The sequence below is a fragment of the Cyanistes caeruleus genome, chromosome 1 (assembly GCF_971803275.1).
Source record: "Cyanistes caeruleus chromosome 1, bCyaCae1.hap1.1, whole genome shotgun sequence".
NCBI lineage: Eukaryota > Metazoa > Chordata > Aves > Passeriformes > Paridae > Cyanistes > Cyanistes caeruleus.
The window spans coordinates 122,897,819-122,919,844 of NC_141701.1; the positions used below are offsets into that span (position 1 = coordinate 122,897,819).

At 36.7% G+C, this 22,026-nt stretch overlaps 1 protein-coding gene across 2 annotated transcripts in view; it reads left to right on the top strand.

Moving 5' to 3' along the window:
- Nucleotides 1–22,026, top strand: part of SNX13 (sorting nexin 13) — a 114,123-nt gene that overhangs the window by 13,280 nt on the left and 78,817 nt on the right. For both annotated transcript variants that reach the window (XM_086855093.1, XM_086855119.1), the window contains one exon: nucleotides 9,487–9,592. In XM_086855093.1, the coding sequence (XP_086711219.1) occupies nucleotides 9,515–9,592 (78 nt within the window). In that variant the 5' untranslated portion in view covers nucleotides 9,487–9,514. The remainder of the gene's footprint in view (nucleotides 1–9,486; nucleotides 9,593–22,026) is intronic.

Below are 22,026 nucleotides of genomic sequence, written 5' to 3' on the forward strand. Positions count from 1 at the left end.
TCCCTTTTTCTATGTGCATCATGAAGCTGCTCCTTTCAATCAGCATTGTTGCTGTCTCAGTTATTTGCTTTCTTGCTATCTATCCATCCGTGTATAATACGACACATTTCCTACTCTCATCTCAGTATGAAAACACCAAAAGAATTCTTACATCTCCAGAGCACCGTAGGTTACTTTTTACCTAAAACAATGTTCAGATGGCTGTCACAAAGAAAGTTAAAGTGAAATGTCAAAAGCTGTAAGGATGAAAAGCTACACATGGTAGATACAAGATTCAGTGCACGGCAACTCCCTCTTAATAAACAAGCAAAGATTTATTGGAAGGAAAATTTCCCTGCATTTGAAATTTAACTGCCAACCATCCACATCCTACACATAACTGTCAGAAAGGATGTCTAAATCTGTCCTCATTTATAACATGTGTTGTGACAAGATTTGACAGTCTCTGAAAGGGCTATAATTGCCACCTAAACATCCAGCATTTTGTCAACTGCGATCATGTTTAGAGAAAGCATTTATTTCACTTAAAAAAAGCTAGCATTTTTTCTTTCTTCTGAATGAGATGACAGATTTTTTTTTTTTCCTTTCTCATTAGGGGTTGCAAGTCAGACTTAAGGATTTTTTTTTGTTCTTTTTTCGTTTCAGTTCTTTTCCAGTGACAGGAGTTAGAACTTTTGAGACTAAAGGAATGATTAGCTTGAGGAAACCAGTAGCAATTTAACAGAAAGGATGTTTACTGACACCACTGAAAATTTCTGAATGTCAATCTGGTTTTGATAAGCACTATTCTGGAAATCACAACAGGAACCTAGGTCAAAAAGGGGAAAGAGTGTCCTACTATTTGCCATTCTATTACTCCGAATAAATGTTACATAGTATTAATCTGTGCATATAGTCATCCTAATATGACCATAAACATTTGTACAGCCTAGAGATGGGAACTGTTGATGATATTCCCCCATCCCATGATGGAAACTGTTGGCCTGGGAATTGAAAAAGCATTTTGGATGAGGGAAATGAGACCCATCTCTTGGGCATTAACAGCCCAATCCAAGTCAGGATTGCAACTAATGCATAACAAATTAACTACCCTAATGTTTCAGTAGTACGAGCTGTTACCAGGCCTATGGCTTAATTGTATTTTCTTGAAGTACTAAACATTAAAACTCCCTGCTACTACAGCAAACACTCCCCAGCAGTATTGCTTCAACTCACTCTAGCAGCATACATGGTTCTTCTGTGTTTGTTTATTTACCAAAAACAATCTAACAATAAAATTTTATTAACAGGAACATTGGCAAAATTCAACAACAATCTGTGCTTTGGAGAGTGTGGTTACTAGAACTGGTACTTTTCCATTCATAGTGGCTGCAGTGGAGACATGGCAGCAGGGCTGCATGCAAAGAATTCCTGAGGGTCCCCAGTCCTGACCTGTTCATTCTTACCTGGCCTGCCCTTGCCAGGCGCACTGTTGGCGAGAACTGTTTGTCATCTGGCACATCTGTACTGGGCAGCCATGTGGCTTTTGAGGGAGAACATGGTAAACTCAAGAGGGTTCAATAATGTGCTAAAAATTTCCTCCTGACTGGAGTTTGTCTAAGAAATGGATTGGGAAGCCAAAAGTAAAAAAATTTGCTGGACAAGTAAGAGCACAAGCTTGCGTTAACTTTCTCCACGTGTTCCATTCTAATTGCTAGACTCCTACACATTATATTCTTTAACTGCTAGTTAAGGATCTCTTACTCTCAAGTCACAGCCATAACTGGTTCCTTCTCACATGATTCATTGTCCATAATGGGTGTCCACAGTGATGCCACACTACAATCCTGAATGAGAAGTAGGATGGCTACACTGTGTAGTCAATCTAAAGCTCAGTTTCAGATCAAACAACTCATAAAATAATAATCTGACACCAAGGAGGCAGGAAGACTCCTGTAGAAACAGGAAAAGCCTCACAAATTATTAACTGCTATTAGCCAAATTCATTTCCTTAAATGTGTCTAGAAAGGACAGTCCAAAATCTCCAACATCCACAAATGCAGTGAGGCATTTGATAAGACATGAGAAGATGCTTAAAGGAAAAAAAACAATTGATGCCTCTAAAAGCTTTTATGAGTTTACACTGGGATACTGACATCCAGTTATTTTCCATCCATTTTCTTAGGAGTACCTTTGAAAAATGGAAAACTTATTTCAGGAAGAAAGTAAGTAATGATTCAGGTTTATCTGTTCATCTGATCTATTTATATGGGAATACAAAATTGCTACTTCTGGTTCATTTAGATTCACTGAAAGTTAATATCTTCCCATAAATCAGACTCAGTTGAAGCAATTAATAATAAGGGTGTTGGGTGGGGTTGTTTTTTTTTTCTTTTGTCTCAAATTAGATATCCCTTATATGTTGAGAACTTCTCAACATTCTTATGTTGCATTGATGTTGATTGCTTAGCAAAGTCAGTCTCCCACCTACATCCTCTGATTTCTCTGTTGTACATAATGCAACAGAACTTTTGAGTTCTACCCCTGAGTGACTGCCAGGATCAATGGAAGCTGGAGGAGAAAATATTGGAAATAAAGGGAAAATTTAGATACTGACATTGTGATCAGATTTCCAGCAGCTCCAAATGCCTTTGCAGCTGAAGACTGAGGGTTGTCTTAGGTTTTGGCAGCTAGTAAACTCTTACAGAGAAACTATTGTTTCATCATCTCTCTATTGATCTGTATAGTGCAGCTTGTAAACAGTAGCATCCTGAATGACCTAAAAAAGTGACATCCTAGTATAAGAGGAGGAAATGAAAGTATTTTCTGTGGGATGAGGGTAAGAAAGAATTACCTAGGAGCTCAAGACATCTGTGATAAATTCAATGCTCAGAATTTTCAGCAAATTCAAAGTGAATGACAGAGCCCCTTTGATGTCAGGTTTCAAACAGTTGGAATTTATGGTCAGAGGTATTATCGACAAATATCTATAAGGAAAATTGAAAATATTCTTTTCAAAAAACAAGCTATTTTAGAAATTTTAAGTAAGTTGCCTTTCTTTTTGAAGAAAGGAAAAAATTTCTACTCTCTACTGGTAAACAATTAACAACTTAAAAATTTGACTGAAGTTTATGTTTCTAATCAACTGTAATACCAGTGCAATATTGTAATTAAACAAAGCAGTGGTTTTTCACCTTTTTTGTTTTTATGATTCCTTGTATATGTCTACATATAATCAGACTGTATCTAACCTTGAAGTGGGTATACATCCAGGAGAGGACAGCAAGCAAGAGTTTTTGAGTGGCTCCTTCTGAGAACATTCCTACACCTAACATTGTATAGGTATTCAATTAGTATTAAAATGTAGATCATATTTTCAAACCTTTCCAGATGGTAATTTGGAATTCCCTCTGGGTATAGTCTAGTTAGCAAAGCAGAAAGATAAACTCTTAGGTCTGTGAACCTATGCAGCCAGGTCAAGGAGCACAATAGAAAAGATCCTGCCTATCCTAAAATGTCATCCTCACTAGACATAAATAAGGGGTTTTGAACCTAAATGCTAGCTTACATCAAAATTTTAACTATGTAGATATGAAAAGAAACCTTAAAAAAAAAGTAGTGAAAATTCCATTCTCTACTCCAGGGGAGTTTTAATGGCTATAGTCATTAATGCCTGGTAGTAGCTGTCCTTATGTTTATGTGCTAATTACTCCATTGCCAGAGATTTTAGTAACCAGTCTTTGCATTTTGCTTTTGAGATCAGAAACATATTATGCTGGCTTTTTCTGAGTCACCTTTTTCTTAATACTGAACAGCAAGCATTTGGTTGTAAAAATAAGACTAAAATAGCTGTTTTGATGCTCAAAGGGATGGAGCTGTGCAGCTCTGAATGCTAATAAGCTTCAGGTAAAGAATGTTTCCTCTTGTGGGAGTTGGCTCAAGCTAAAAATAACCAGCTGACCTGCCCTCATCACAATAACATTGTGGAACTTGTTTCTCCTTGAGTGACTGAAGAGCAGGTGACATAGCCATACATTTTAAGAAGAAAAGAGGCAGTTTTTCTCATCTACCAGCTGGCTTAATGCTGGAATGCCATTATTTATGGGAATCTTGATGGGAAACTTGCTTCATGAATTTGTACTTAAAAATCATTCAAACATAAAAGTCAATTCAGGAATTCTCCAATTATATTTTGTAACAAAACACCTCTGCATTATTCATGCTTTGCATTCTCTTGTGTTGCTATGATACAAAGATGCTAACTTTAAGTGAAACAGTGCCAGCAGGCTAATGGCCATGAGAGGAGCACAGAGGACCTGGCTTCAGGTGCCTGCTAGGAGGGCTATAGGAGGGTGTGTTTTGGTGCTTGTCAGAGGCCTCAGCTGAATGCCCATGCAAGAAAGCTTCTCCATGTGAGATAAAGAGCTGATCTTGATGAAAGGAAGCAGAAGATTTGCTCTCTAATCCTTACAAATGTGCTGGAGAAGAGCAAAAGAACCGGGAAATATGTTAAGAACACAAAAATAATATTTTCAGATTTGGAATAGGTCATTAATAGATTAACAAGATGGAAACATATTTATCTCAAATGGTTATGCTTCTCAGTTATGTTTGTTCCACATTAATTCCCTCATTACAGGATGACTTAGATGATGTTTGAGAAAAGTTTTACTTTCTGTTTACTAATTCAACTGCAGGGAATGCAGCTGTGCTTGTTTATTGTTCTTAAAGACAGTGATGTTCGTGTTCTGTGACTATAAAAAGATGACTATACAAATACACAGGCAACAAATTAATTCTGTTCTGCAGTTTTCTCTCTAAGATTAAACTATTTGAAAAATAGTTAAATGGATACAAGAGTTCAGTTCATCTTTATCACATGCTCAGGGTTTTATGGGAAAGGCAATAAACTGGAATAGAGTATTTTGAATGCTCCATGTCACCATATTATACGTAAAGCATTTTATTTTCTATAAAATGCTATATGTGCTGGATTTTAGAAAATATAATATGATCGCAGAAAAATAGATCAGCTGTGCCTTGCCAGACTTGAGAGAGATTTTGCTTTATGGTTGCTCTCAAAAACCTCTATAGGAGACGATTACACAACCTCCCATGACATCTATTTTAGTACTTAGTAATCCTTACCAAAAGAGTGGCCTTGTCTAATTTAAACTTTCTCTGCTGCTTTGCAGAAGGGCTGAGGCAGTTTGGTGACTCATTGTTACCTATAAAAGGAACAATTCTTTTTGCCTAGCAAAAAAAAACCCAACCCAAAACTAAACCTCAAAGCCACTATCTGACCATGTAACCTTTATGCTCAGTTTCTGGGAACTATCAGTGAATGCTGTTCAGACCATCAGCTTACAAAACATAACCTCTTCAGTTTAGTTGTGTCCAGATTGCCTGCACAGAATTTATAGATTAATTCTGTCAATACAGAACACAATTAGTTTACTGATGGCAACATAACCCACCCACCTTGTTAGATGAAAATAGACAAAGCTGTTTGTAAAACAACAAAAAAAAACCTGGATACCTCAGTTGTAGTTTGAAGCATTGGGAATGAAAAATTGCATGTAAAATAAGCATAATTCACCTAAAATAATTGCAGGTTGTTCCTCTGGAAAATTGCATATGGATATTTGAATTCCTTGTGTAAATTCTTTGTTCCCTAGATTCTGTCTTTCTCTCCATTGCTCCCTACAGTCACACATAGAATGGAGGCTCTGAATCCCCACTTTCCCTAATGATTTGGATTCACTCAGGCACCCACATCAATGCCCTAACACATTTCCTTTCAGGTATTGCATATCACATATATTAGATGCATCTAATTAAGCCTGTTATCTCCAATATATTCTTTACTGGATAACAACATGTCCTGTTTGGATCCACTGTGATGAAAGTCAATAAAAAAGAGAAAGGCTTTGCTTTCTCCAGATTAATTTGAAGAGAAGCTTCTCTTTCCCCTGCTCTCCAGGAATGAGTACATCCATACAAGTACCCTCTCTCACAGTTTAAGTTCCAGACTCCATGTAAAATCAACAGCGCAAGTGAGGAATAATTAATTTCATTCCTCTTTAATGTAGTCTTCTACATATTTGTCTGGTTAAGTGTCAGTATATGAATTTGTAGACCACAATGATTTCTGAACTTATCATACTTATGGCTGGATTTTAACAGCTCATAGATATTTTCCCCAATAACAGTCATTCAATTTAATTGAGAATCATATTTTCTAAAATCAATTATCCTGTACAGAGTAACTGTCAAGTCTTCAAATAAAAATCCCATGTAAATGTGTATCTTTCTTTAACTTCTCTAGAATTTTACTTGCTTCACATAAAAATGCAACTTTTGATTAAATATAACTTATTTCCTTCAAGTTGAAATGTCTGTTTTTCCAAGAATATTTCTGCACTCTTCTTTGAAGACTGAGATTACATGAAGTCACTGTCATTTTCATTTTTAAATTTAAAAAGTCAGATGATGATCCTGACCCCTCAGTGGTCATGCCTAATAAGCCTTCTTTCATTCAGACTCAATAGGAACTGACAAAGTTATTTGAGATTTTTTAGAAGAAGGAATTTAATATATAAATTTGTTCCAATGTGAACTCTGATGAGAGAAATTATATTACTCACATATTCAACCAGGATCTTACTGCAAATACAGGAAATATAAGAGGGACTGAATGGAGGAAAAAAAAAGGCTGGAGATTCTGCAGTTCAAAGTACAATTTCTTGGAAGTGATGGACTACCCTTGGAAGTATCAGATAGTGTTTCACATGCAGCACAGAGCTCAACAGGCTTTGATTTATTTATATGGACAAAAACATTTTAAAAGCTGCAAATAAGTAACATGATAAAGTAATTAGTCATGCAATGTAACATTGCTCTTCCATAGTTTCTTTTCACCACTTGTATTAATCACTGCAGAGTATTAAGGGTGTTCCAAGGTTAAAGCAAATATAAAATAATAAACTGGAGCCATAGCTTATAACCTGAAAAACTTTTTAATTTATAATTCTGAGACAACCATGTTGCAGGTTTCAATATCAACTTCATGTGATTGTATTTCCTTTTTAATCAGTCCGTCTTTGATCATGGTAATGTTTATTTTGCATTAATTTTATGTGCCTTTGGAGGTAACGTAACTGTTATAAAGGCCAATTAGTTTTGCACCATCAAGAAGGACAATGAATTGTGACTTGGCAAAACAAAGATAAAATTAGCCATTTGCCTAAATGGTACTGTTCTTTGTTGTTTTCTCAGAAGGATTCCTCTGTAATGTTCAGCTCCATGAACAAAATAATTCAGAATAGGCAAGTTTACCTAAAGTAAAACACATTCTGAAATCAACACTACACAAATGTAGCAGCACTGTGCAGTAATCCAATGTGCATTTTCCACAAGACATTAGATCTGTCTAAAGATTGTATTTCCCACACATGAATAAGTGATGCAGTGAGGAATAAGCAAGCAGTTCAGTTCTTGTGGCTAAGTCTTTTTAAATAAGTAAATTGCATTGGGTGGGGAATGCTTCATACCAGCCATATGAAGTTAAACAGGGGCAAGTGCCAGATTCTGCAGCTGGGACAGGGCGACTCTGGATGTACAGACAGTTTGGGGAATGAGACACTGCAGAGCAGCTCTGCAGAATGGAATTTGGGTCTCATCAGCACTGGCAAGTTGAACATGAGCCAGCAGTGCCCTGGCAGCCAGGAGGGCCAACCCTGTCCTGGGGGGCATCAGGCACAGTGTGGTCAGCCAGGCAAGGAGGGGACTGTCCCCTCTGCTCTGAGCTGGGGCAGCCTCACCTCCAGTGCTGGGGGCAGTTTCGGGTGCTACAATAAAAAAAATACATTGAACTGCTAGAGAGTATCCAAAGGAGGGCAACAAGGATGGTCAAGGGCCTTGAGGGGAAGCCATGAAAGGCGTAACCAAGGCCACTTGGACTGTTCAGCCTGGAGGAGACTGAGGAGAGACCTCATTGCAGTCACAACTTCCTCATTGAGGAAGGGCAGGCACTGATATCTTCTCTGTGGGGACCAGTGACAGGATGTGAGAGAATGGAGTTATTATATCTGAGGAAAAAAACAGACCTAAAAGGAACCATAGGTATGCTGAATCAGAAGATCAGAACTCAAATTTCTATTCAGAGATTAGCAGAGAAACATGAAAAAATAAAAGATGAAATACAATTATGAAAGTAAAAATACTATGCTTGGCCAAGAAGAGTGCAAAAATACTGTATTTCAGTAAAGGTAATTTGAAACAAGAGCTAAGAGTTATATCCTGCTAGAAAAGTGAGCATGAGTCAGCAGCTTCATGCTAAACATCAAAAAAAAAGCCAAACATCACACTAGAATCAATTAGCAACAACAGAGACTGCAGGAGACCTGGCACAATATTCCTCTTCTGTTCAGATAGATTGATTAGATCACCTCCCAAGGTTGCATCAATTCCTCTTTATAATGCTGCCAGAAGCACTGTTACAATACTTGCTTTATTTCAGAAAAATAATTTTGCTTTCAATGAGATGATGATTTAAGGTTGAAATTTTCAGAAGACCTAAGTAGCCAACTACTACAGAATTCAGAAAGGTTTGGATGCTGATGGTAACTGAGCAGTTCCTGAAATATTAGAGAACATTAACAAATGCATAATTCCAGAAAAAAGGTTAGTCACTTTTTAAAGTGAGTAAAAATGTTTTCATAAGTAATACTTGAATTAGCTCAGATATTAATTTCTTTATTAATTATCTCTATTTTGATAGATTGCTGTAGCCCAATTCACAATACATATTCCTCTCTTTTGGGAATCCACTTTTGCTTTTCTGTGAGCCTAATAACAGCTGCATTTTGATTGGGATTTTTCTTATTTTCAGGCCTGTGTTTCTCTGATAATTCCCACTGTTTCAGAGAGACATTTCCACCTCTCAGTATTCTGTATCTAAAACACTAAATACTTAGATCCATCTTCATTGAAGCACCTGAATTCTCTCATGTTTCAAATATTTTTTATTGTTCAGAAAGAATATTTTGGAATCAAATCTGTTTTTCAAAAGATCTCTAAATTTTCGTGTGTAAGGAACTTTCATATCTTTAAAATTGCCCTGGGACCTGTTAAGAGTTTAAACTTTTAAGGAAAAATAGTCACATTTCATAGCAATTTTAAAAACAAATTATTACTCAACCATAGAAACAACCAAAAAAAATGGAGAATCAATCCACAAAACTATTCTGTCAAAATAAAACCTGTCATAATTTCAACTAATAGGCAAGAAAGGTCTATTACAGTTTCTTATTTTCATAACAGAGAACACAGGATTGCATGCAATGGATAGCCTAATGCTAAGAGCTGTGATCTGTACAGAAGATAACACAGCATAGTGTTTCCATACTGGTGTGTAAAGGAGAGCAGAGAAAGCTGTTTCAGCTTATAAACCTCATTTGTTCTTTTAGAACACAGGCTAATTTTTTTTTCCTAAATTTCATTCAGAGACGTGGCAAAAGAGTCTTCTCAAAGAATGAGGCTTCCTATTAGCACATTTGGAAATCCACTTGAAGATGTGCACCTCTGGAGGAATTCTGCAGCTTTGGAAAAGGTACAGTGTTTATAACATACATAACAAATAGCATATGTGTTTAGCACAAGGGGAGAATGAGAGAAAGATGGATACTTGTTGTGCTGTCTTGAGCTTCATTTACCTTTCTGACTGTTTACTTCTGGTGATCACTGACAAATTTCAAATATGCTTCCGTACAAGTATGAATTCAGGGAGTTAACAGAATATGAGATATAGGGAATAAGCATGACAGTTTAAACTGTAGAAGAGCATAAAATTAACTACTGAGTTACCTTAAAGCAATTTGTTTTTCCATGGAAATTTGTACCTTTCCTAGCTAGCCTCTTTTAAAAGATAATTTCACTCTGTTCTTCATGTAGTAATAGAAATATTGCAATTTCAGCAGTTAAAACAAAATAATTTGACACTGTTTTGATGAGCTAAATCAATGATAATTTAATGATAGAGCGAGATAATTTTAAATAATATTAATGCTTAGAGTGGTTTTAACCCACAACTGAATGCTTTAAAATGAGTGCATTAAACAAAACCAGCTCTGGATGCCTTAACTTCTCTATAAATATAATTTCAGGAAGATCCAACCCATGGTAAATCATGTTTTACCATCATGCTTTCTGCTATGGAGGTGGTGACATTTCTAAAACATTCCCATATAGACACCAAACTTCCAAAACTGAAAAAGTAGAGCTTGTACTCAACAACCTAAGCTGGCCCATCATTTTTTTTTTTTTGTAGTATATATTTTTGAGGAAAAAACTCAGTGACAGTATGTCTACCTATGCAAGAAGGTATTAATTGAATGAACTTAATTTCTGAATCTGGAAACAGAGATGGAAGAAACTCTGTAAGGTAATGGAGTCCTTTCAAGCCAGAAGCCTGAGAGATCAGGATTTTTATATTATCACAGTTAAAATAAAACCAAAAAAGATGAACCCCAAGAGACACATATGGAGAAGTTTAATAGAATTAAAACCAAACTCCCAACCTTTTTTTAATGACACCACTTCAAGAACAAATGGTGCTGTAAGGGCCCAGCAGGCACAAGAGTAGAAAGAGAATGGGGATTTTGAAAAGAGAGATGATTGAAGTAGACTAGGGATTTTGCCTTGACTTAAATTGTCATTAGTCAAAAAAAAAAAAAAAAAAAAATCTATGAAACCTTGTTTTAGGTTTGTTAGAACTTGTTTTAGGCATCTTACCAAGAGTTACATAAACACTAGAAATTAGGTTAAATTTTAGGCACCCCACATGCCAGTTTGATGCCCATGTCTCTATTCCAGCTAAATTGTGTACAGTCTAATATGCCTTCCAATAGAGTAATACTTAAAATGAAAACTTGTATTACTGTGAAAAGTTAAAATTCCTTTACTTCATTTAAAGAACTTAGATTGTCTGCAAGGATTACATTGGTCATCCACAGAGAGTTTCTGAGTCTTAAAGTGAAGTAAACTGCTGGGACTACTTCCCATAATTACTTGCAGCAATCTATTATTCCTCAGTAATCACATTAATCTCAATTAGAGACAAGCTTGGAATTGGATTTCTATGAATATGCAACACTGCATTTTGAAATAGGTATGTCTACCCAAAACCTCAAATAATCTTTAAAAATCTATTTAAATTAAAAATTTAAAGCTCTCAGTCTTATCAGCAAGATCCATATAATACAACAGGCTTGGATCAACTGCAATGCATATAATGACATAGTTCCTTAGACTCTCCCCTAACCCCTAAATATTTAGTCACTTTTAAAAGCAATATTTAGCTTTGGAATATGTAGATAATTTTAGAAATACTGATCATTGCCCAAAGTATATTAATCCCTGTCCCGCAGGGATTTTAATACAAAAAAAAAAAAAAACCAAACAACATAATTTCAGGCTAAACTGGGGTCTTTTCCCATTCTAAACCAAGGGGTTGACCAGTGGTAAACCCTGCATGTTGGTTGGGTAGAATATACTGTTCCCACCTCAGTTAATGGTGTTGGAGTTAATGAGTCTGAAATGGCTGCAGTTGAAGTCACAGAATATTTCATCACTGGCATCAGTTACAGCTTCTACATCAGTTTCTTTCTTGATAATTTTACTTCCTTCTCTGTCTTCTGTTCTCAAAACATACCAAATTAATACTCTTCTAGTAACTTTGGACATTTTATTTTAACTGTACATCTTGCCTTCCTGTTTACTAAACCAGAGTTTAATCCATCGGCAATAACTGCTGCAATTTTAAATTTTAGTTTTTCCAGCTGAAAATCACAGCTCTTGATCATTCCTGCATTTCAAATATATGCCTGAAATGTCATGGTATGTCATTTGAGACCACTACTAAAATTTTTTATATAGCTCAGGTCTGTGTAGGATGAAAAGGAAATCTGTTCAGTTTTCCTAACATAACACTCAATAGTATCCACTGAGTCTCTCAGTTATGACTTATACTGTCAGTCTCAGTAATTACTTCCTATTAAAATGAAGGATGGGCATTCCTTCCCCTTGGCTTTCTTTGCATGTGTAACTGAACACCAAAGTCATCAGCCTGCAAAATTAACTTCTCTACAGAGAGCAGAGTAACCTGGTCTGACTCCCAGCTGACCATGCCTTGAGCAGAAAGTAGGACTAGAACCCTCCAGCACTCTTCCTTTCCAGCCTGAATTATTTTATGGTCCTGCATATCCTGAACATCAGAACCTTCAACAGTGAGGAGCTGAAAAAAGGGTGCAGACTGCTCAGAAGCAGCAGCAGCAACCAACATCAAATACTTGTAGCCAGACTACTAAGATTATTTATTTAGCTGGTTTGGCCAAAAGTATGGTAAAAGCAGAATTGCAGAGGTGTTTTAGAGCCAGTATCAGGTTATTCCTGGCCATCTCAGAAATATAGAAAAGACTAGTAATTCAGGAAAGCAAAACTCTAGTCATACTCTCTTAAATCAGAATCTTAAATGGTCAGTGACATGGTTATAGGAAGAAATATATTTAAGAAATCAGAATAACTGTCATCACAGTTTTATTTGCTTTCTCTTTCAGCATTTATAATGTTGCATTTACAAAAGGGTGCTGATCACTAGGCTTCTGCTTAGACTGCATTTAAAAAAAAATACGGAATAAACTGCCACCTAGAGTTAAATCCTTGATGTTAATATTGGTTACATTTATATTCAAGATAGACAGCTTTACTATTACAATATTCAGGACCCAGGTACCAGAGTCAGCACAGTCTTTGAACACTGGCAAAGGAAGTACACATTTGATGTAGATTACAAATGGAATCTGATGATGTGCCTAATTTCTTGACAGATATAAATCTATTTAAAAGTCAGTAAGGAGCTAGAGATCATTACTGGCATAGGTTATTCTCACCCTGTTAATGGTGATCAATGGTCTGAGCAAGTATTATTGAAACCAGGGTTTCTTTTTTATTTGGCAGTCACTTTCAGTCCATTGGGACTGCCTGTGTATTAGCAAATCTCAACAAATTCATTAGCTGGTTGATTTCATCCTAGGTGTATTTTAAAGCAAACACATATCTACTGCCCTCTATACCTGCTGCAACAATTATTTTATTTTTTTTAAATTTGTATTTAAACTATTATTAACTATGCTAAGTAAGTGTGGTGAGTTGACCTCATCTAACCGCCAGGTGCCCACCAAGCTGCTCGCTCAGCTCCCCTCCTCATCAAGGCTGGGAGAAAAGAAGATTAAAAGCTTGATCGTCCAGATGAAGGTACTTTAATGAAAGAAGCAAAGGCTGTACATACAAGCAAAACAAAAAACAAAAGAAAGAGGAAGAGGAAGATTTATTCTCCACTTCTTGTCAGCAGGCATTGTCCAGGCATTTTCTGGGAAGCAGAGCCTCAGAACTTACAGGAGTCCTTGAGAAGACAAATACCTTAAAAACAAGTTGCCCGTTTCCACCTTCCCTACGCCCCCATCCCTTACTTTTTATTGCTGGACATGACATCACATAGTGTGGCAAATCCCTGTGGTGAGTGTGGGACAGCTCTCCCAGCTTTCCAGCCCCCTGCCCACCCCCAGCCTGCTGGCCTTTGGCGGGGGGGATGAAGAGACAGCCTTGATGCTGTGCAAGCATCACTCTGCAATAGCCAAAACACACATGTGTTATCAGCACTGCTTGGGCTACACAGACAAGCCTCAGCACTACACTGCTGCTATGAGGAAAGTTCATTCCATCCCAACAAGTAACCTGAAAGTGCTGACAAGTCCTCTGTTCCCCTGTAGGAAAGTAATCTCTGCATTAAGGCAGCTGTGGCAGCTGAGGACAGCAGTGAATTGTGCAGGTGGTGATTGACCTGTTCTTTTGTGAAAAACAGAATAAAGCTTCAGAATTTTAAAAAACTTTATTAGGGAATAAAATAAGAGACTAAAGTCCAGTGCTGGGGTGCTCCTGGCAAACAGCCAAAGAACACACTGGTAGTCCCCAACAATATAACTATACTGTTATATTACTGAGGTACATGCATATTCATTAGGTCCACACATTATTTACATGCTGTTGTGAACTGTTTGATGTTACAGGAATTCTTCTCTTCGGTTTCTTCATTTTCTGGTCTATCTGCATGACATCTTGTGTGTCAGGTTAATATATTTTATTCCTTCTTGTGTCTCCATCCTGTTGTTTTACATCCTCTGATAAGGGTTTAGTATGTCCTCTTTAAATGTAACATGGTATTTTCTAATTGTCCTCCAGTGCTCTGGTTTGTGTTGTGGTTATCACTTGGAGAATTCAGTCAGTGAAGAAATGATTGCCTTACACCATTTATTTGGGTTACATAGAGGTATTTTAACACCCACTGTTTAGTTAAGGCCTAAAACACCACCCCACTACTATTTCTATAGGCTATGCAGTACATACTTAAACTGGTAGATTACATTATACTAACAAACAGCTAAATAAAGGTATATATGATACTATATGTAAATACTTATGATCAGTGTAAAGACTAATATATAAATACAAAAGCCAATATCATATTGCAGTCCTTTCTAACAGTCCACAAATGCAAGGAACCACCTAATTATCTTACACTATTCTCTGAGTTAGTTACATGGATAAAAGCATTTTAACTTCACATAGTCTCTCTATTTCAATATTATGCTCCAGCCTAAGACATATTTATCACACTACTATTTATATAAACTATACAGTGCATACATAAACTGACAGATTATACTATACCAAAAAGCAGTTAAAAGGAAATATAAATTGTACCATATCAAAATCTTTGTGATTAATAATAGGCAAAAGCTAATACATAAATGCAAAAGCCAATACTATATTGTCATCTATAACACTTTGAATACTTACCTTCTCCAGATACTGATCGTTTGTGTCATCTGATTTCCCAGAGCAGTTTACACAGATGTTGTATTTTTAAAAGGTCTCCCAATTAGAGATGCAAGAAGTACATAAAAGATGCATGTCATGCAGTCTATGGCAGGAAGGGAGATGGAAGTTAGACCCCTTTAATACCTTCCCTTACACTAACACCTGTCAATCCTTTAATGAAGAACAAGCTTATTACATTCTCTTTTTGTGCTAGTATTCTGATACAATGTGGTTGACCAAATCATGCCATATGTTCACAAGTCTGGAAGCCTGTTCCCAGTAAGATATTCATGCATTTTTCCCTACAAACCAAACTGGAAATAAGATTTCAAATCTTAAAAAAGCTGTGAAGAAATCTATGATTGAATAGAGAGGATAAACCTAAATTAGTAGCCACCTATAAAGGATTGGCCAACAAGATTAAGCCATTTTACCTCCCCCTCCCCTCTCCTTTTGGAACCAGCTGATCAGCTTGTGAGTGAAGAAGTGGTAGGTCAGTTTTGGTGAGCAAAAATTGCTTGAAGAGAGGGATAAGGCAAACCTCAAAAAAAAAGGCAGAAAGAGGAAAGAAGAAACTGATGAGAGGAAAAATATGACAGGGAATTATTTTATACCTTTTTTTTAAAATCAGCAGAGCTGAGTGCCTCTTCAGTTCCTGAACTAACATCCACAGCACAGGGAATGGACAGGGGGATGGAGAATGGTAGGATAGCTCACACAACTGGAGAGCTGTCATGGCTGGATGTAGGCTTTTTAGGATGGACTCAGGATAGCAGTGATGAACAGGAACAGCCTATAAAACTTTACTTGTAAAACAAGTAATAAAATGTGTGACAGGATGCCCAGCAGTTTGCCCTGCTATGGACAATGACACAGTTGAAAGCTTATAGACTGGGATGAGAGGAGAGATCAAGGATGGACAATGTTTGGTGGGTGTCCCCTACAGACTGTCTGATAAATGAGGTCTCTTCAGACAACTGAAGCACCTTCACATTCCCAATTATTCATCAGGAATGACTTGAACCACCAGTTGTCCAATGAACAGACAACAGAGCAGAGCACAAGCCATCCAGGAGGTTTCTGGGGGGCATTGGTGGCCACTCTCTAACATGGGCAAATAAGGAGCAAATAGAGGGTAGCTTTGGCTGCAGTGGCTCCACAGGACATTGTGGAGTTCAGGATCCTGAGAGAAGGAAACAAATCCAATAAACAGAATCACAGCCCTGACTTTCAGGCCTCTTCAGGGGGTTACTTGGAAGAATCCTGTAAGATAGTCCCAGAGGAATGAGGGTTGTAAGAGGTATAGTTGCTTTTCAAGGATCCTTCCAGCTGACAGGCAGAAGGTTAAGCAAAGGCCTGCATGGGTGAATAGTGAGCTCCTGACAAAATTCAAATGTAAAACAAGTAATAAAAACAAAACCAAAAAATAGGTGTTTTGTGTATATTCACTCTATTTTCACTATATACTGGAAGCATGATGCTTTGCTCCTCTGTAATAACTTACAAGCCTCAAATCCACCAGTAAATTCTATCTCAGACAGTAGCTGACATGATATAACCATGTTACTCCCTGTTACAGAGCTGTCATGCAGAATGAAGTCTGTCACTAGCACTTTAGAAGTATTTATAAAAGCCATGCTGCTACTGTTGCTCTATCATCATCATGGTTTGTGAAGAAGACTCTTCACATCACAGACATTGAAATAGTGAAAGTTTGCACAGAGCCATTAAATATTAAAAAAAGTTGCAGCTATTCTTGCAATTGAAGTACTTACTCCTTAAAATACAGGGAAATTGTGCAGTTCAGTCTGTGTCAAGTAGTTGTTTATCAAGCTACAGTTCCGAAGAAATAAATTACTTCTTTCCTACTATGTCCGCTCTGCTTATAAGTTTTTCCCACCTCACTTGTGCACAGCAATTCCTTTCTTTTTCATCCACCTAATTTTGTTTAAGTTGGATGACCTTGAAATGAAGGTTTAGACATGTAGTAATGACAGATAATCCATTTCACGCATTTGGAAATGTTTGTTTAATTTCATTACCATTAAAATCCCTTAAAAATAGAAGAAAAAGGGACTATTACAAGGGGTTTTGCCCCTGTAAGGGATTCTTGTCTGCAATAATTAAGGATCCTGTTCTTTGTTTCGAGCATACCTGAGATGTTCAGAATCAGAGCCTCATTTAGTATTGTTTGAAAGGGATACGACATGATATTTTCAGAAAATTAGAATTACATACTTTGTATTAAAAGTATATCTGTGTTTGTAGATAGTCAGTCTTGAAGGCCACAGATACCTAGGGCAAGCAGTGTGAATACCTGGACTATCCATAAATGCATGCCTGTTCCCTCGAAGCAGAACATTTTTGGGTTTTTTTAATGTAGAACTGCTTTCATCTGTAGTATTTACATACAGGTTTCTTCAAGGACTTGTGCATCTCTGTACTTAAGTTCAATGATAGACAGCTATCAAAGCAAAGGAAAGTATTTGAAAAAGCATTTTTTTTTCATTCAGATAACTCCTTCAAAATAAAGGTTTCTAGCTGATCACTTTTTTTTTTTTTAATTAGATCTATGCAGAGGCTGGGTTCTAACTCTACTAGTAGCTCAGGCAGCCTTTGTTCAATAAGCAGCCTGAGTATGGGCAAGATAAGAAAAAGGAGGTAGAAAAAGGAGGTATAAAAATAAACTGCAATGACCCAATTCTAATGTGAACAAACACAACCTATGCCCTCCACAGTCTGGAGTTTTGAATCTCAGTCCCATCTGGAAGACAAGAGAAGGGGTCAAATATCCTGGTCTCTACCTGCCTAACACAATTGCTTTGCTGCAGTTGGGTTGATTCACCCGTCACATGCTTTGCCAACTTCATCTAGGACCACTAAAATCATGTGAGTGACACTGGAGATAGTGCTGCACTGCTGCTACACTCTAAATATGCTTCTGGCTGCAGAACTCTGTTTTGCAATTTGGAAGTCAAATTGCAAAGCTCAGCTTAGTTAATAACCTGCTCTGACATCTGTTGTCACTGAACAGGCTAAAAGATAAAGTTCACAAAGAAGAAACATAGAAACCAAACACATAGCAAATTTTCCTTACAGACCTTCTTCAGAAATTCTAATACTATTAATGTATACACCAAGTACTGATAGAGAGGCAGGATTAGTCTGAAAAAAGTCCTTGCTTGAGAAAAGTTCTTTCATCTAAATTTCTCAAGCTAAGTCCTGTTCCTTCAAGCACTCATCAGTAAAGTAGTACCACTTAATGGCTGGTGGGTTTATTCAGTAAGAGCCATTATCTTCTGAAGATAGAAAAAGAAAGTAAGACTAATGAGTAGTCTTGATAAAGGCAGTGAATTGGAGTAGGAGGACTGGAGGGGGCAGGCTGAGTCACATTTCCCACCCTGCAGCTACACTCTGGCACTGCTGGCCCTGCATCACCACAGGGCTCTGGCAGAGACCACAGCACTGACGGGAGCTGCAGGAGGGCATCTCTAAGGTCCCTTTCAACCCAAACCATTCTACAATTCTCCAACACTTCTTGCAGAATTACCCGTGGCAAAAAGATCAGCATGAGAATTCATAGCCCCAGAATAAATGTAATAACCCCGGTACAAAACCAGTATCAGCTGGCACATGTTGGGAAAAACTACACAAGACCTTTTAAAACATAAGGAAGCATCCAGTACCTTTGATTCTCCTAAGAAAAGATAATCTTGTTTATTGCACTCCTACTGCTTTCCCCACCACTCCTTCCTCTGTTTTCTCGGATGCCACTGTGTAAACTTAGATCGAGCAATAAGTTAGCTGCAGACTTTTAGACAGAGAACTTGTTTTATTAACTCTACTCCAAAATATTGAGTATGGGGGCTTGAGAAAGAATAGATTTTTAGTACACATGGAAAAATGAGAGTTTTGGCATAGTTCTGCTCCCATTAACAATCAATTGTAAGGGACTTAAGTTTCAAGTAAAGAACAAGACAGAGAATAAATGGAGGTCTTGAGCCTGTGACAGAAGCTGTGTGGGTCCAGGTCTCAGCTAAGGATTCTCACAGAAATTTCAGCCTCTCTGTGCACTTGGGGCCCTGAACCATATGTCTGTATTCACCAGGAGAATTCCTCTGGAATTACAATCATCCTGATGAAAAAAAATACCTCCAAAATTTTGTTCAACTGTTATCATCAAACAGCCAGATCATCTCTGAAATCCTCTCAGGAAGAGAATTATCCTAAAAAGGTCACTGAACATAGGTATACCTTTAGAAACATTAATAACACCTGCTGGGATGAAGACTCGGGACAATACTTACTTCCAATTAGTAACAATCTGCTTTGCATCAGAGAATGCAATTTTTAATCTTCAAGAGACTTTGTACTAAGCAATTGTGTGATAAGATACAGTAATTCTTGAAAACAGTTTGCCCCAAATTTTGTAAGAAATGTGTTTTTTGACATGGCTGGATGTCTCACAGGTAACAACTGCATTAGAGATATGTTCTGACTTTAAAACAATTGTGTGAATTTATACACCTATCAGTAGCTTTGTCCTTTAGTTGGAGAGGTTTTTATTTCTAATTTTGAGTCAATTCTTCAGCTAAGCATAAATGTGGAGCCATCATTGTGGAACATGTAATGCACTAAATTAGGTCCCCTGGGGTGTATATGGGAAAAAAGAAAGAAGGAAATGTGATTAAAAGGAAATTCAGACAGATTGTTAAGAAACTGGCAAAATAAAGAATCTTACGGTATTCCTGAACTAATGTTAGAAGCTTGGGAGAACATCAGAAACTACTACAGATTTTCATGAATAAACATAATTATAATTGGATTGACAGACAATGTAGAACGAGCTTCACAAGTGAAATGCTCGTCAGTGACACCCTGTACTCTCAGTTCAGAGATGACAAAACTACTGGGGAAGTGGCAGGCCTAGTCTATTATACACTTGAGCCACAGAGCAAAGGGTCATCTCTGAATACACATCCAGGGAATATGATGTGACTTCACATAAGATATATTGATTCAGAGGCCCATTCTTCTTCAGCTTTAGTTTGTTTCTCACTTTTTAGCAGCTCAAAATCACATACTTAACCCAATATCACTTTAGGACCTTGTGTACTAGATTGAATGCATGGGATTCAAAAAGATCATGATCAGAATTACTTCTATATAATTGTTCATGAGTTTTATGTTAAATGTACTACGAAAAAAAATGCAAAAGAGAGTCAAAAGATAATGTGACTTTTTTAAACTTGAATTTGGCTCTTTTTTGTGCACGCCCCTCAGAAGTTATGAAATGGTTCTCCTTGTGCAAGGTCTTCTCCTGGCAATTTGGAAGTGACCAGTGACCTCAAAAAGCGCTATGGTTTCATGGTTGATATATGTCCTCATATTCAGTGAAAAAGAAAATGACACCAATAGAGAGAAAAGAGCTGGTACTAATGTTCGTTAGAAGAAAGACAAATAGAATGGAAACATATATACCCTGTTTAGCAGAAGTGCTTGGCTGATCTACTTACACTGGCCAGCCAGCCAGCACAGATGTCACTGAATTAGCCATACCATAAAGATGGCAGGTAAAATGAAGGTAGATTTAGGATATGCTGAGTGCTGGGCTATTTGGGTTCTATTTGCAAATTGTGGTGGACATTTGAGATACTGCTAGGGATGAGGCCAACAAAGGTCTTGGAGAAGACCAGTTCTGCAGTGGGTGTGCTATATAGACCTGTGGCAACATGGGATTATTACAAGAGTGCATTACTACATCATAAATCCACAAAAAAAACAAACTTTAATATTAATTTTCAGTTTTAAAGACATCTTATTCTGCTACTTAAGATTTATAACCAGCCTTTGAAAGTAAATTTTTAACTTAAATCTACCATGAATATTAAGTTTGGTTATTCTAGGTAGGAAGAAGACATTACAGAAGCTTCCATCATTTTAATTTGAAATCTCATAGCTTACCTGAAATGGTAGGAAACTCTATTTAATAAGATAATTTTTCTCCATTGTGTGTTTTGATTGTAGTATTTAAGTAAATACATATTTAATTATAAAACCGTTTGTCTATAAATAAGTTTTTATGACTGAACTATGGAATGCATCCACAGGTATTTAAAGTTTTTAATTAGACTCTGTTTTTTGATATCAATGGTCTTCCATGCTAGTTTCTATAGCAAAGTATTTTAGAAATACCAACATTATCCAAAAGCTCCATAAAAGATCACAAGCTCCATAAAAGCATCCAAATTTTTACTATGTACATGCACCCTTACATGAAAAAGCTACTGATGTTTGCCTTTAAAGCAATAGTTTCATGCATGGATGATGATTACCTCCCCAAATGCCCTCCATAATTATTTTAAAAGATGTAAATACTTGTCCTTATATTTCTTACTATTTTAGAACTTGGAAAATGTATTGCAAAATGAAATATCTGTCAATTCAAATAAATATATCACTAAATCAATTTCTTTTTCTCCTAATTTCTATATTAAATGCAGTTGCACATAGAAGAAAGCTTTAGTACTTCATCAAGCATTTTGAATATATTTGCATGCAGAATAACCAGAAAAGACCAAATTACAACTTAGAACACATTTTTATAGTAGTTATAGCCTATGCCAAACGGAGAGTGTCTTTTCTATGAAAACAAAACAAAAAAAATCTAAAAGTAGTATATGACTGTAGTTCTGCTGTTGCTATGGATGTTCTGAATATCCTCCTTAACATCTTTACCTGCTTAAGACAAACTACTAATATACAAGGACAATATAAGGACATATGAATTACTTAATCAAAATCACAAAAAATCCAAAATTAATTTTTTAAGTGTGAAGATGTGGGCTTTTTTTTTTCTTTTGTGATTTGCTTTTATGTTACTACATCATTTCCTAAAGCTTCCTCTTTGATCACGAACAAAGAAACTTTATTTAAGTGTGGGGTTTTCAAGAAAATGAAGATAATATAAGCCCCAGAAATCTGACAAAAGTGATATAGACACATGTGATATTAATGAGAAACTTTTATTCTTCCACACAGTACTTGGATAGGAAGTATCAGAAAAATGGGGAAAAAACCCAACAAAACAGTTTTAAAGTATAAAAGGGG